The sequence below is a fragment of the Dryobates pubescens genome, chromosome 9 (genome assembly GCF_014839835.1).
Source record: "Dryobates pubescens isolate bDryPub1 chromosome 9, bDryPub1.pri, whole genome shotgun sequence".
Lineage (NCBI taxonomy): Eukaryota > Metazoa > Chordata > Aves > Piciformes > Picidae > Dryobates > Dryobates pubescens.
In genome coordinates, this window is record NC_071620.1 from 28,224,535 (window position 1) to 28,239,520 (window position 14,986).

General features: G+C 46.1%; 2 protein-coding genes across 4 annotated transcripts in view; one reads left to right on the top strand and one right to left on the bottom strand.

Moving 5' to 3' along the window:
• FARS2 (phenylalanyl-tRNA synthetase 2, mitochondrial) overlaps window positions 1–2,879 on the bottom strand; it is a 220,580-nt gene extending 217,701 nt beyond the window's left edge. Inside the window, exon 1 of one of the 2 annotated variants that reach the window (XM_054164080.1) lies at window positions 2,768–2,879. The gene's annotated coding sequence lies outside the window, so the exon portion shown is untranslated. Of the gene's footprint in view, window positions 1–2,678 lie in introns of both variants that reach the window. The other variant, XM_054164081.1, reaches the window with a different exon arrangement.
• An 89-nt stretch (window positions 2,880–2,968) lies between these two features.
• Window positions 2,969–14,986, top strand: part of LYRM4 (LYR motif containing 4) — a 76,234-nt gene continuing 64,216 nt past the window's right edge. For both annotated transcript variants that reach the window (XM_054164082.1, XM_054164083.1), the window contains exon 1: window positions 2,969–3,077. In XM_054164082.1, the coding sequence (XP_054020057.1) occupies window positions 2,992–3,077 (86 nt within the window). In that variant the 5' untranslated portion in view covers window positions 2,969–2,991. The remainder of the gene's footprint in view (window positions 3,078–14,986) is intronic.

Sequence of the window (14,986 nt, forward strand, 5' to 3'; positions counted from 1 at the left end):
TATCCAATAAATTTGCTATATATGGAAAATCCTGGTTTCCAGAAGCATAAAAGGGCTATTCCGTACCAGCAAAAATGAATTTGCAATTACTATCTATGTTATTTACACACAGAAACATAGATCTATCTTAGTTCTATGAAATAAGCTGTCAATTGCATCAGATGTACAACTGACACAGTAAGTACATACAATAAATTACAGTTAGCAGCAACTGAAGCATTTTTGCTAGAGACACACAGAATGTATATAAATATCACAGTATCACTAAGGTTGGAAGAGACCTCAAAGATCATCAAGTCCAACCTGTCACCACAGACCTCATGACTAAACCATGGCACCAAGTGCCACGTCCAATCCCCTCTTGAACACCTCCAGGGTTGGTGACTCCACCACCTCCCTGGGCAGCCAGTTCCAATGGTGAATGACTCTCTCAGTGAAGAGCTTTCTCCTCACCTTGAGCCTAAATTTCCCCTGGTGCAGCTTGAGACTGTGTCCTCTTGTTCTGGTGCTGGCTGCTAGAGAAAAGAGACCAGCCCTTTCCTGGCTACAACCACCTTTCAGGCAGTTGTAGACAGCAATCCAATCCCCTCTTGAACACCTCCAGGGTTGGTGACTCCACCACCTCCCTGGGCAGCCAGTTCCAATGGTGAATGACTCTCTCAGTGAAGAGCTTTCTCCTCACCTTGAGCCTAAATTTCCCCTGGTGCAGCTTGAGACTGTGTCCTCTTGTTCTGGTGCTGGCTGCTAGAGAAAAGAGACCAGCCCTTTCCTGGCTACAACCACCTTTCAGGCAGTTGTAGACAGCAATGAGGTCTCCCCTGAGCCTCCTCTTCTCCAGGCTAAACAATCCCAGTTCCCTCAGCCTCTCCTCATAGGGCTTGTGCTCAAGGTCTCTCCCCAGCCTCACTGGCCTTCTCTGGACATGTTCAAATGTCTCAATGTCCTTCTTAAACTGAGGGGCCCAGAACTGGACACAGCACTCAAGGTGTGGCCTAACCAATGCAGAGTACAGGGGCACAATGACTTCCCTGCCCCTGCTGGCCACACTATTCTTGATGCAGGCCAGGATGCCATTGGCCTTCTTGGCCACCTGGGCACACTGCTGGCTCACATTTAGGTAGCTGTCAATCAGCACCCCCAGGTCCCTTTCTGTTTGGCAGCTCTCCAGCCACTCTGACCCCAGCCTGTAGCTCTGCATGGGGTTGTTGTGGCCAAAGTGCAGCACCTGGCACTTGGATTTGTTGAATGCCATCCTGTTGGACTCCACCCATCTGTCCAGTTGTCAAGATCCCTCTGCAGAGCCCTTCTGCCCTCTAACTGACCAACATCTGCTCCCAACTTGGTGTCATCTGCAAATTTGCTGATGACTGATTCAATGCCCTCATCCAGATCATCAATGAAGATGTTAAAGAGGATGGGGCCCAGCACTGATCCCTGGTGGACGCCACTGGTGACTGGCTGCCAGCTGGATGTGGCACCATTCACCACCACTCTCTGGACTCAGCCCTCCAGCCAGTTCCTAACCCAGCACAGAGTGCTGCTGTCCGAGCCATGAGCTGACAGCTTAGCCACCACATACAGAATACACTGTGAAGAAAATAGTGATTATAAATGACTTATATTATCACTGATATTTTAAAAATCAGTATTACTTACAGTTGAGGCATCATGCCTGTAAGTTACAAAGTCAAGTTCATCTGGGAGTGGCAAAACTTCTACCCAATGGGGAGACTTAGGTATATGCTATTTCCAGCAGCAAAAAGACCAAGTATAAATTAGAAAAGAGGTACTTTAGAAGAAAAAGAATCCTAGTCTCACAGCAGGGAAGAACAAACCCCAAAGTTCAGCAAATAAACAGGTAGAACCTATTTTTTAAATAGTTCAGGTAACCTGTTGTTCTGTGGGCTGTATGTAAGACTGTGCACATTGATTTCTGCCTAGACACTGTCCTCTTCAAGACCACCTTCAACATGTGTGAGCCTGCATGTTAAATCCATTTAAAGCTCAACACAGTTACTTTCTGAAACTTGCACAAACGGCAAACCTCAGGGGAAGATGTTGATAAAACCATTTCTCAGAACTGGAGAAAAGTACAGGGGCTGGAAAACTTTGCTAACCTCCTTCACAAAATCTAACTATTTGTCTTTAAAAGTGCCTGAACTATGAATACACAGGTCAAATTAGTTTAAGTAACAGATTCACTTTAAAACAGAATACAGAGAAAGAAATAGCACACCCATCACTGCACCAAAACCTGGTGCATTAGCAGAGGCAAACATTCACTGACAACGTTATCTAGTGACGGTAATGTCATTACAAGACACCCACCACCTATTGCCCTCTATCAAGCCCATCACGCCAGCACCCACCTCCCCATATAACACACCAACTCAAGGACAGCTCCACAGAACTACGCTGCTATCACCAGCAGTTTATTTAAATGCTGCTCTCCCTCTCCTCATTGCTTAGGCCTTCCTGTCTACTCTACCAATGTATGGGCCGTACAAAACCGCCCTGGCCAAGGCGGAACGGAGCCCAGACGAGGCAGCAGCGGGAGAGCTTCAAGGCAGGCCGAGGCTTGACACCGCAGAGAAACCACCACACCGGTGGTGCCGGCCTGGAGGAATCCGGCGTGCCTGGAATCGGCCCTGAGCTGAGCCTTCTGTCCGGAAAGTCACCTGCCGCCACCCGGAGCTGCCTCAGGCCGCAACCTCGCCCCACCGCGGGTCTTGCGCCGGGCCCGGGCCGATCCGCGGCCGCCACTCACCGCCGGGCCGTGCGCCGCTGCTCCCGCCGCCGCCACTCTCCTCCAGGCCGCACGCCGCCGCCACTCTTCGCCGCGGCTGCCCCCGCCCCTGCCTGCCCGCCGCCCAGGCGCGCAGAGGCCGACGCCGGGTAGCGGGAGGCGGCTCCTGGCACCGGCGCGGCCCTGGATCGCTGCGGGCGGGGAAAGGGACCTAGTCGCCGGAGGACCCGCCTGGTGTCGACAACATGGCAGCGTCCAGCCGGGCCCAGGTGCTGCGGTTGTATCGGGCTCTGCTGCGGGAGAGTCAGCGCTTCAGCGGCTACAACTACAGGTGCGCTCCTGGGACGGGCTCTGGGGCGGGCACGGGCTCTGGGGTGGGCAGCGAGCCACCCCGGCACCATTTCTCCCCGTGAAGGCATGGGGCTAACGGAGTCGGAGGAGGGGGAATGCCGGGCGGCGTTTGGGGCTAGGCAGGAGCCGTGCTCGGTGCTCGGTTTTGGTGGCCTCAGGGCAGCTGTGGCCTCTGGGGAGCGCGCGGAGGAGCGCGCGGTTGCCCGTGCCCTGAGGGCCGGAGGCAGGAGTGGGCCTGGCTGCAGCTGCCTGCCAGAGCCTGCGCCTCCGCCGGGCAGCCTCAGGGGAAGGTCAGACTCTGGTCCCAGTGCTCCTCTCTATGCCTGGCCTCGGGCTGCCTCAGAATGCTAGGTTAGGGGCCCTCTGCGTTGTAGGAGGAAGGAACAGGACAGGGATTATCGCAGCCTCTGAAAGGTCGTGCCTGATCTCCTTGCTGCTCTTCTGACACAGAGGGGAGAGCCGGGGACAGCGGGTAGCCTTGGTTGTCAGGCAGGAGACTGGCTTTCCTGCCAAACCCTGGCATCATGGGCAATGCCTAAGCTCAGAGTGCTCTGTGCAACGAGACAGCACGGATGCCATGCTGGAGGTGGGGAGATTCAGGCTGGATGTGAGGAGGAAGTTCTTCCCCATGAGAGTGGTGAAGCCCTGGGATGGGTTGTCTAGGGAGGTGGTTGGGGCGCCATCCCTGGAGGTGTTTAAGACCAGGCTGGATGAGGCTCTGGCCAGCCTGGTCTAGTGTGGGGTGTCCCTGCCCATGGCAGGGGGGGTGGAACTAGATGATCCTTGTGGTCCCTTCCAACCCTGACTGATACTGTACTTATACTATACTGATACTGTATAGCTGACTGCCCGCTCTGGCCACTGCTGAAAGGTATGCACTCATTTTTGCTACCAGCACAGGCCTGTTCTCTATATCTGTGGCATTCACAGGGTGTGCTCCCCACCAGCATTGGTAAAGTTGTGTTACTTATTGGTAGTTTACTCACTTCACTACTTGCTTGGACCATGGGCAGAGACATGTGAGCTTCCTTTGTGAATCATCTCCAGCCTGGCAAGAGCTGGGAACAGAAGCCTTTGAACTTGCATAATTATGGTGAACTCTGCACTCTTCAAGGCATAAACCATGAATACTAGGTTCAGTTTTGGGCGCCTCACTACAAGAAGGATATTGAGGTGCTGGAACAGGCCCAGAGAAGGGCAAAAAAGCTGATGGAGGGTTTGGAGCACAAGTGTTGTGAGGAGCAGCACAGAGAGCTGGACTTGTTTGGCCTGGAGAAAAGAAGGCTGAAGGGAGACCTTGCTCCCTACAACTCATTCATCATTGGAATGGGCTGCCCAGGGAGGTGGTGGAGTCACCGTCCCTGGAAGTGTTCAAGAGGAGATTGGACATGGCACTTGGTGCCATGGTCTAGTCATGAGGTCTGTGGAGACAGGTAGGACTCGATGATCCTTGGGGTCTCTTCCAACCTTAGTTATACTGTGATACTGTGAACTCCCTGAATGGAGGCAGGGGATAGGTAGGAGTTGGTCCTTTCTCCCAAATAACAGGCAATAAAATAAGAAGAAATGGCCTCAAATTGCACCAGGGGAGGTTTAGGGACATGAGGAAAAATTTCTTCCACAACAGGGTTTCTGAGTCCTGGAGCAGGCTACTCAGGGCAGTGGTAGAGTCCCAGTCCCTGGAGAGATTTAAAAGTCATGTATCTATGATGCTGAAGGACATGATTTAGTGGTGACTAGGCCATGCTGGATTAAGAGTTGGACTCAATGCTCTTAAAGGTCTCTTCAAAATCATTCTGTGATTCCCCAAACCTTATGCATGAGACAATGCCCCAAGAAGAAAGCCTGCAGGGCTGAAACTGAGCAGGAGCTTATAAACCTTTACTGCTAACTCCATGCAGTGTTGTGTGTGCATCATGGGCTTTTTCTTCTTTAGTTCTTCTGCTATCAAGGCTTCCCCTACTCTTCACTGTCTTGAGCATCCCAGCTTGTTGTTATTCTGGCTAATAAGGAGAGCACTGCACATAATGTGGATGGCTTGGGGTTTGTGAGATGTGCAGTTGATGAACAGTTCAATGTAGCTCCCATGTGGGCCATGGTGTGTTTTCAGCAGTGGATTTGTGCTGCGCTGGTGGGTAGGGAAGCTGAGGCCACAGCAATGGAAGAAAGCAAGCCAGCTCTACCTCAGTGGTTGCACCAGTAATTGGTGGCATCAGACTATATGTAGACCCTACTCTGCCCAGCCCCTTCATAACAGAGCACAGGGTACTTGTGAAATTGTCATCTTTTCCTTAAACTATACCTTGAACCCAGACTTCCTCCCAAGGTCCACCCAAAAATAAAGTTTACACCTGAGGAGTCTTGGTTATATGGAAGTTTTGGCATGCAGCTCACAGACAAGGCTAAATGCCACACGAGGGGCAGCAGAGTCTTCTGCTTAACACACTGATTTATTTTTTATTCTATTTCTTTTCATGTTCTTATACTTGAAAGTTTGAAAAAAAGCATGAATCATAAGCTGTGTGTTTACCTTGGATATCTGATTTTTTGACACCAAGTCATGGTGCAAGTTTTCCTTTTCACAGAATCCCAGCATATTAGGGTTGAAATGGATCTCTGGAGATCAAGGGCTGATGCAAGGTCACTCACATGTAGGAGGTTTCCACAATGTCCAGTTTGGTTTGGAATCTCTTCTGAGAAAAAGAATCCACAACCTCTTGGGGAGCAGCCTGGTCCAATGTTCCATCACCCTCACAGAAAAGACCTGTATTTTTGAACAGCCTGTTCTTAGGTAGTAAAATCTTGAGGTATCACAGTATAACTAAGGTTGGAAGAGACCCCAAGGATCATCAAGTCCAACCTGTCCCAACAGACCTCACGACTAGACCATGGCACCAAGTGCCACATCCAATCTCCCCTTGAACACCTCCAGGGAAGGTGACTCCACCACCTCCCTGGGCAGCCCATTCCAATGATGAATGACTCGCTCAGTGAAGAACTTTTTCCTCACTTCGAGTCTAAACCTCCCCTGGCACAGCTTGAGACTGTGTCCCCTTGTTCTGGTGCTGGTTGCCTGGGAACACACTCATGTACACTCAAAGCAAGAGCAGTTTCTTGTAAGAAACAATCAGCAGCTGTTACATAGAGAGGTCTGCTGAGACCACAGCAACAGTGCTGGCTTGGTGTTTATGCTGCACCCACAGCTAAAATGGACACCCTGCAAGCTTCTGTGCCAAGATAAGCACTCCTGCCGTGTCCTCCAGACTACTGTAATGTGATATTGTAATTCCCTGGAGTAAACCTCACAACTTTGTAAAGAACCAGCTGGTAGCAAAGTAGAAAGTATTAAAGATTAATCTCATTGATTGATTGCTTCAGGTGGAGAATTTCAGTATCTCTTTGCTGCAAGCTGCATATTTGTCGATCTGGAGTATGATCAGCTTGATATTGTCATTAGCTTGCTGTGCTTTTCCTCTTAAATGTTTATCTAACATTTGTGCTGGAAAATTCAATCTTTTTGTTTTGCCACTTTCCTGTTAGATGTACTCAATGTGTCAGCTGGTAGTACCAAATTTTCTTCCGCCACCCAAAAGAACTTCTAGTGCCATAACTGAAGGAATAGCATTCATGTCTTAACAGAATTGAGGTCATCACTGATGGCCCTCAGAATAACAACACAGAGGAGCATCTCCAAAGTCCTGCAGTAAATGTTATGGAGTATTTGGAGGCCCCAGATGGTTCAGGTTTTAACAGCAGAAAGAGATTTTAGTAGATTGTAAGTAATTTCTTGTCTGTTCTTCTGCCTCGTTACCCATGCAGGTGGACTGAGGAAGGGTGATTGGTGCTGAAGGAAAATAAATAGACAAAGAGGGAAGGTGTTAGATTTTAAGTCAAAAAGGTATAAGTGTACTGTTTTCTCTTCTGCTTGGTTAACAAAAAGTAGATCCTCTGATTATTTATAATATAATATAATATTATATATACAGAATCACAGAATGTTGGGGGTTGAAAAGGACCTCTGAGGATCATTTAGTCCAACCTGCTGTTCAAGAGGAGATTGGATGTGGCACTTGGTGCCATGGTCTAGTCATGAGGTCTGTGGAGACAGGTTGGACTCGATGATCCTCGAGGTCTCTTCCAACCTTAATGATACTGTGATACTGTAACCCCACTGCTAAGACAGGGTCATTCACAGAAGATTGTCCAGGGCTGTAATGTACAGGTGGATTTGAAATCTCTCTGGAAAAGGATATTCCACAATGTCTCTGGGCACTTTGGTTCAGGGTCTTGCCACCTTCACAGGAAAGATTTTTCTCATGTTAACTCACAGAAGTGGATACACAAAGTAAGCACTGTGTGTGTGTATGTACTGGTTTCAAGAGGTCAGGAATTATCTTTCATTCATGTATGCTTCGTCAGAAATCCCTGTTTAAAGCAAGCTGTGAAGCCATTTTGGATGCTGAAGAAAGTATGATAAGTGTGTGAATCTTACTACAAATGAGTCTCATGGAATTGCAGTGCTTTTTTGTTTTCTTGAACTCAGGAGCATTTTGGTCAAAAGATGTTTAACATAAATTTAGAAAATGGTGATTTATGAGAACCAAGAAATACCTGTTTCTTAATCATTAGCTTGTATAAAATTGTCTTATTTTAGCTGCCAGACAAACTGGATTAAAAAAAAAAAACAAAACCCACAAACAAACCAACCAACCAACCAACCAACCAACCAACCAACCAACCAAGAAACCACCAAAGCAATTCTTTCCCTTAAATTATAATCAGTTCAAATAATCTCTAATTCATTGTGGTACTAAAGCTTATATAACTGAACTTTGTTCTGTGACTTTGCCTATAAGAATCATAGTGGTTTGGGTTGGAAGGGACCTTTAAGAGTCAGCTAGTCCAACTCCCCCTGCAATCACTAGGGACAGCAACAGATTGCTCGGAGGCCCAGCTGACCTGACCTGTTTCCAGGGATGGGGCACCTACCACCTCTCTTGGCAACCTGGGCTAGTGTCTCACTATCTTTACTGTAAAAAATGCCTTCCTTCTATCCGGTTTAATCTCCCTCTTTTAGTTTGAAACCCTCACCCCTTGTCCTGTCACAACAGGTCCTGCCAAAAAGTCTATCCCCATCTTTCATAGCTGCCCCTTTAAGTGCTGAAAAGCCACAATAAGGTCTTTGTGGAGCTTTCTCTTCTCCAGACTGAACAACCCTAACTCTCTAAGTCTGTCCCCAGAGCAGAGAGGTTGCAGGCATGTGGTAGTTTCTGTGGCCATTTATTTTATCCTGTGAGGTCCCTTCTTGTGGTGTGGTCTCCATCTTTCTCTTGCCCATCATGTGATTTCTGCTAACTGGTATTTGCTCCAAGGACAGGTGGTATTTTTGCTTGGTAGTATTTATTTACTGGCATTATTTTTTTTCTCCAAGAAATACACAGATTATCACAATGCTCAGCTGCAGTCACAGCCAGCAGTAAACATCTGTTCATCATTTGCATAAGCAGGAGACATGTGGGCACAGGCTTCTTGGTGTTGAAGATCTCTTTATCTTATGGATAGCCACTGCTGATGGTTGCACATCCTGCAGACTATAGAATAGCAGTGAAAAAGTTAAACGTAGCTGGGACATGGGGAACTGAATGTGGAAGAGGCTCGGTTCAAGCCATCGCATTTCATCAAGTTTTGGACTGAATCCCTAATGGGATTCTTGGTGAGACAATCATTCATTCATCAAATGTGCCTCCGCTTGTAATCAATGGTTTTATTTATTTAACTAACACCTTCCTTCTCAGGAAGATGTTTTAAAGTCAATACAGCTCAAATGAAGTGCTTAAGACACAGGACAAGCTGCAGCATGCCCTAGAAATGTGTAGCTTGAGTTATGTTCTGGATGTCAAACAGAAATGTGTTGTGCTGCCTTGAAACTAACCTGCACCTCAAATGTCACAGAGTTTTGTAGTCCAATAAATTAGCAAACAGGTTTTCAAACTACCACTCTTCGTATATAAACTAGTTGTGAAGGAAGGAACATTTATTGATTTTCAGTAGTTTTACCACTATCCAAAGCCAATTAGATGTCTCACAATGCCTTTTCTCCAACCTAACTTACAGCATGAAAATAAATGTTTGAGTGGTTTATTTACAAAGAACCTTTAAGAAATTTCATGTAGACCTTTAGATTTCCTGATTTGCAGAGCTATTAAATATGGTTTTTACTAACTTTCATTTTCCTAATATCCAATCTAAACTTCTCCTGGCACAAATTCAGACTATTTAATCTCATTCTATCGCTTGCTACTAGGGAGAAGAGACTGACTCCCACCTCATTACAACCTCCTTTCAGGTAGTTGTAGAGAGCAATGAGGTCTCCCCTCAGCCTTCTCTTCTCCAGACTAAACAATCCCCGTTCCCTCAGACACTCCTCACTAGACTTGTTCTCTAGACCCTTCACCAGCTTTCCAGCCCTTCTCATGACACACTGCAGCACCTCAATGTCTCTCTTGTGGTGAGGGGCCCAAAACTGAACCACAGTGTTTGGGATGTGGCCTCACCAGTACCAAGTACAGAGGCGCAATCACTTTTCTACTCCTGTTGGCCACGCTATTCCTGATACAGGCCAAGATGCTGTTGCCCTTCTTAGCCACCTGAACACACTGCTGGCTCTTGTTCAGACATCTGTCAACCCACACCCTCAGGTCCTTTTCTGCTAGGCAACTTTCCAGCTGCTCTGCCCCAAGTCTGTAGCTTTGCATGGGGTTGTTGTGACCCAAGCGCAGCACCCAGCACCTGGCCTTGTTAAACCTCATACCACTGACCTCAGACCTTTAATCCAGCCTGTCCAGATCCCCTTGAAAAGTCTTCCTGCTTTCAAGCAGATCAACTCTCCCACCTAATTTAGTGTCATCTGCAAGCTTACTGAGGGTGCACTTAATTCCCTCATCCAGATCATTCATAAATATACTAAAGAGACCTGAGCCCAGTACTGAGCCCTGGGGAACACCCTTAGTGACTGGTCACTGGCTGGATTTGACTCCATTCTCCATCACTCTTTCAGTCTGACCATCCAGCCAGTTCTGAATCCAGTGAAGGGTCCATTCATCCTCAACACATGCAGCCAGTGTCTCCAAGAGGATGCTGTGGAAAACAGTGTCAAAGGCTTTACTAAAAGTCCAGATAAACAACAACCACAGCCTTTCCCTTATACACTAAGCAGGTCAGCTTGTCATAGAAGGAGATCAAGTTCATCAGGCAGGACTTGCCCTTCATGAACCTGTGCTGATGTGGCTTAATAATCCAACAGACATTTTCCTTAGTCCTCCTTTTGTTGCTAAAAAAAATTGTAGAAGGATTTCTCTTTAACAGCTGAAGCCAAATTAATTCACATGGGCACGGCCTGTTCCTGCACTTTTAAGACATCCCTCATGAGCAGTGTCCATCCTTTGTGGACTTCTTGGCCCCTCAGAGCCTCCCCATCTCTGAAACAGGTCAAAGTCTGCCCACTGGAAGTTCTGATAACCCCCTCTTCTCCAACAACTGAGAACTCACTCATATTACAGTATCACAGTATCACCAAGGTTGGAAGAGACCTCAAAGATTGTTGAGTACAACCTGTCACCACAGACCTCATGACTATTGTGATCACAATGCTTAAGACAGCCCCTAAATATTACATCACCCACAAGTCCTTCTCTGTTTGCAAACAGCAGGTCCAGCAAGGCACCTTCTGTAGTTGGCTCCATCACCAGCTGTGTCAGGAAGGTGTCCTCTACATACTCTAGGAACCTTTTTTGGCAACACAGTGGCTTCAAACTGGAAGAAGCTGGATTTAGATTAGACATTAGGATGAAATTCTTCCCTGTGGGGATGGTGACGTACTGAACAGGTTGGCCAGAGAAGCTGTGGAAATCTGAGCCTGGAAGCGCTCCAAGACAGGTTGTATGGGGCCTTGAGCAACCTGGTCTGATAGGAAGTGTCCTTGCCCATGCCTTGGGGCTTGGAACCAGATGATCTTCAAGGTCTCTTCCAACCCAAACCATTCTATGGTAGTGTGTATCTGACCTTCCCGAAACCTTTCATGTACTGTGCAAAGGCGCTGTACTTACAATCCCAAATGTATTACAGAAATGATGTTCGGTACTCTGAATTAGGACGGTGATTCTGTGTCTTGCATTTCAAATGGATGGGGTTTTTTAGGCTCTGAATTTGCCTAATAAGCTTTGCATGTATTAGCAGTTTCAATGCTGCTAAGCATTACGTGGTAATTTCAGGTATCCGTCATCATTGTCAAAAGCGATGTTGCACATTTGCTACATTAAAACATGCAGTACTTTGCTTTAAATGAGAGAAAGGTCACTGAGCCATATGGCCCTGTAGCAGTTGTCTGTCACTACTGACTGAGTTATAAGAAACAAAGATTTTTGGATTGGCTCCAAAGCTGATAAATGGATCAGAGGATGAAGTTGGGTGAATAACTCCAATATTCCAAATACTGTAACTTCTGGTGTGTGGTTTGTAAGCAGACAGAATGAGAGGTCTGTTACTCCATATAGATTGTTTAATAAATTGTATTTATGGTTTATTGTGTGTCATGAGATGACTGGATTCTAGCTAATTTCAGTCTGATTTATTTTACTAGATTCATCTTGGATCTGTGATGCTTAAATTCTGCCTCACAAAGCACAGGTCTACTTGAGCAAAACCCAAGAGGCAAAATTAATCCTCTTTATTCCTAGTATCCAAGGATTGCTTCTGCAAAGTGATCCCAGTAAAAGATGTTAGGAGTCTGTTCTGTACACTAAATATTACCAGCCTGTCAAAACTGCCAGCAAAGCTTCACCTCAGATAACCTTCAGAGAACTGTTTCTTTAAGTCTTTCTTAAGTCTAAATGTCTCAGTTCTTATTTTAAGACTTTGTACTGTCAACATATTTCTGATATTCAATCCCTTTTCTCAGGAATTGATGTTTATAACTTCCCCTTTGCACCAGCAGCCACCACAGCCTGGGCATCCAGCACAGGTCCAGATGCTTTTGCAGGATCTCCACTCACATAGACATTCATTCCATGCCTCTCCTTGACAGCTATAGTCTCATCTACAATCTTCTTCACTGTATCCTGATGCAACTGAACCCCTTGCATTATTTCACTGGAGGTTATCTCCTGAGATGTTGTCATGTCTATTCTCTCAAAATATTTTCTTTCCAAAGACTCTGACAGGTGGACTGTTCTACTGGCCTCTTGTGCTTGCTGAGTTTGGTCAAGGCTTTCTCAGCTTCATCCCTTGTCTTGATTCCCTCAGTCCCAGGCTCCCAAGGGAGCTGGCTGTATTTCTCTTGTAATTCTGCCAGTTCAGTCACTCTACAGGGTATCTCCCTAGCCATGACCTCCAGCAAGTCCTCATTCCTCCCATCATACTGGAGTTCAGTTTTAATAGCTGGACAAAGCAGAGCCATGCAGCTTTCTCCAGCTCCCTGCTCCCTCCACTTCCTGGGAAGTCACCATTTTCCCCTTGCCTCCTGTGCAGTAGGTGTGGGTGGAAGGCACAGCCTCCAGAGGTGTGCAGAGTGCCCTGTGCACACCCACCCTTCAGTGGGGCTGTGTGAGCTAACCAAGACGCTCAGCACCCAGTGGGCTGCTAAGTGAATGGTCACAGTCACTAAGAGGCACAGTATGATTTGGTCTCCTCAGGGTACCTGTGTTAAAGCTGAACTTGGTCCCTTCTTAGAACAGTAACCCCTGGCTGTGCTGAAGAAGGGAATTTTGGCCACAGCACTGGACTAAAACTCTAATGGAATTTATAATGGAAATTCACAGCAGGCCAAGCCTTTTGTATGAAGTGTTTGGAAACAGCAGCACAGTATAGGGGATGATCCAGATCTGCCCCAAAACCAGAAGAGAGAAATCAGCCTTACTTGGATTTGAATTTGTGGTTTTAGGGCATTCCCCACCTGCTAACTGCATTGCAGAGTGTCATGGTGAGCAGCGGGCAGGGTCTTGGCAGAGAAAACTTAGCAGAGAGCTATTAGACTCTTCAGGCCATCAGCACACTTTTCATCTGTGGCAAATTCTGTTTCTAGTTCCTGCAGCGCACCCTTGCCTAGTGCCTTGTTAACCAAAGAACTTGGTCAATTGGATCCTTCACTGCTAACACTCTTTTTTCTCACCTCCCCTGCAATGTAACATTGCAGTTGCAACTCCAGGTAAGACAGAAAGAATGCTTTTATTTTGACATCTTTCCTTTCTTCTTTTAACCCTGAACCTCTGAACAGCAATCCCTCTGCATAGATTCATTACTTTTAGAATTAAGCCAATCACTGGTTTTATTTTTAGAAGCCTAGCAACAGAAATGGCTGTTTCACAGAGCTTCAAAAATAGTCACAATTAACTGTGAACAGCACTGATAGTATTCTGAGACTGCAGAGAAGGAGGAGTTTGGGTCTGAGAGAAGGGAAATCCTGTCTGGATTTGTGAACACGGGGAGAGCAGTAGATGCAATTTACCTCTGCTTTAGGGAGACTCTCAACTAACTCCTACCACATTCTTATATCCAAGTTACTTTCTGGGTGCCTTTAAGAATGGTTGGATGCTGAGCCTTAGAGGATAGTGGTTACTAGGTGTTCAGGAGTTTATCTCAGGACTCATGTTGAGTCAGTGACCCAAAGGAAGTAACAATATTTTCTCATTAGCTATGCAGGGCGACCTTTAGGATGTTGAGACACTGGTAAATGCAAAGTGGTGCTGAGCAAATATTGCTTGGGAAGGTCTATTTTGGAGACACACTACTGGATATTTAAAAGCAGGTATGCCTGCATGGCATCTCAGCTTCTGTTCTTTCACTCTATCAGAGTGCAAAGATACAAGAGTGAAGACTTGAAAAGGAAACAGATTATTTTTTATTGTCTGATATGACATAAGTAAACATTTTGCAATAAAAATATCTCAGTCCCCAAGCAGCTGTTATTTCCCAAAGTGCCTCTGTTGTGATTTCATTTTTCCTTAATAGCTGTTGTTTCAAACTTCACTTCTTGTAGGCTTCATTTTTATGACGACACGTTAGCTTTTCAATGGTGCTTTAGGGAAGGAAAAAGATGAAGTCTTTGAAGGTAGAGCTGAATGACAGAGTATTAGGAAAGACTGTTTTCTACTAATAACTCTGCAAATTTTACTATTTTGGGGCAGGGGGAATTGTTGTCTTTTAACATGAGCAGGTAGTGGCCATTCTGTGTGAGTCTCTGGTAATGTTTTGGTCCTGGTGTTGTTCTAGCATTAAACTCCAGCCACTATTTTCTCCTGATGTGCATCTGTTGTCTTGCAAAGCCATCCACCTGCGGTAGCTTTGCTCCAGAGCCATTGCACCGAGTCTGTTACCCATTGAGAACATACTTTTGATTTAATTGTGAGTTTATTGTGTGACAGATGCACATAAGTAGGGATCATGAAAAGCATTTTGAGTGTGGATGCATAAAAGAGCACTCAGTGAATTTATTCAGCTGTACTCTCTTTCTTGGGTCTTGCTGTTACCAGCTCACTAGAAGGTGTTTGCAGAAGATAAATCAACAGTGTTCCATTCCCTAATAAAATTCCAGTGTACTTGGATGACAAAAAAAGAAAATGCCTCATTTCATCTTTCAGCCTTTTTTCAGTATCTGTTTCAAAGAATGGTCAGAAAAATAGTAGATTGTGAAATGCAGTTTGAGCCTTCATTTGCAAAGATGTCTCTTAATGAACATTTGGAATTCCTAGGATCTTTCCCAAAGGAAAGCTGTAGGAGCTGTTTAGATGTACTGTATGCAAAATTGCTTTCCCTTGTATTCTGCCTACCGAGGCCACATCTGGAGTACTGGGTCCTTTGTGATCCTCCCATGTGGCCCTTTTTCTCTTTTGTTGC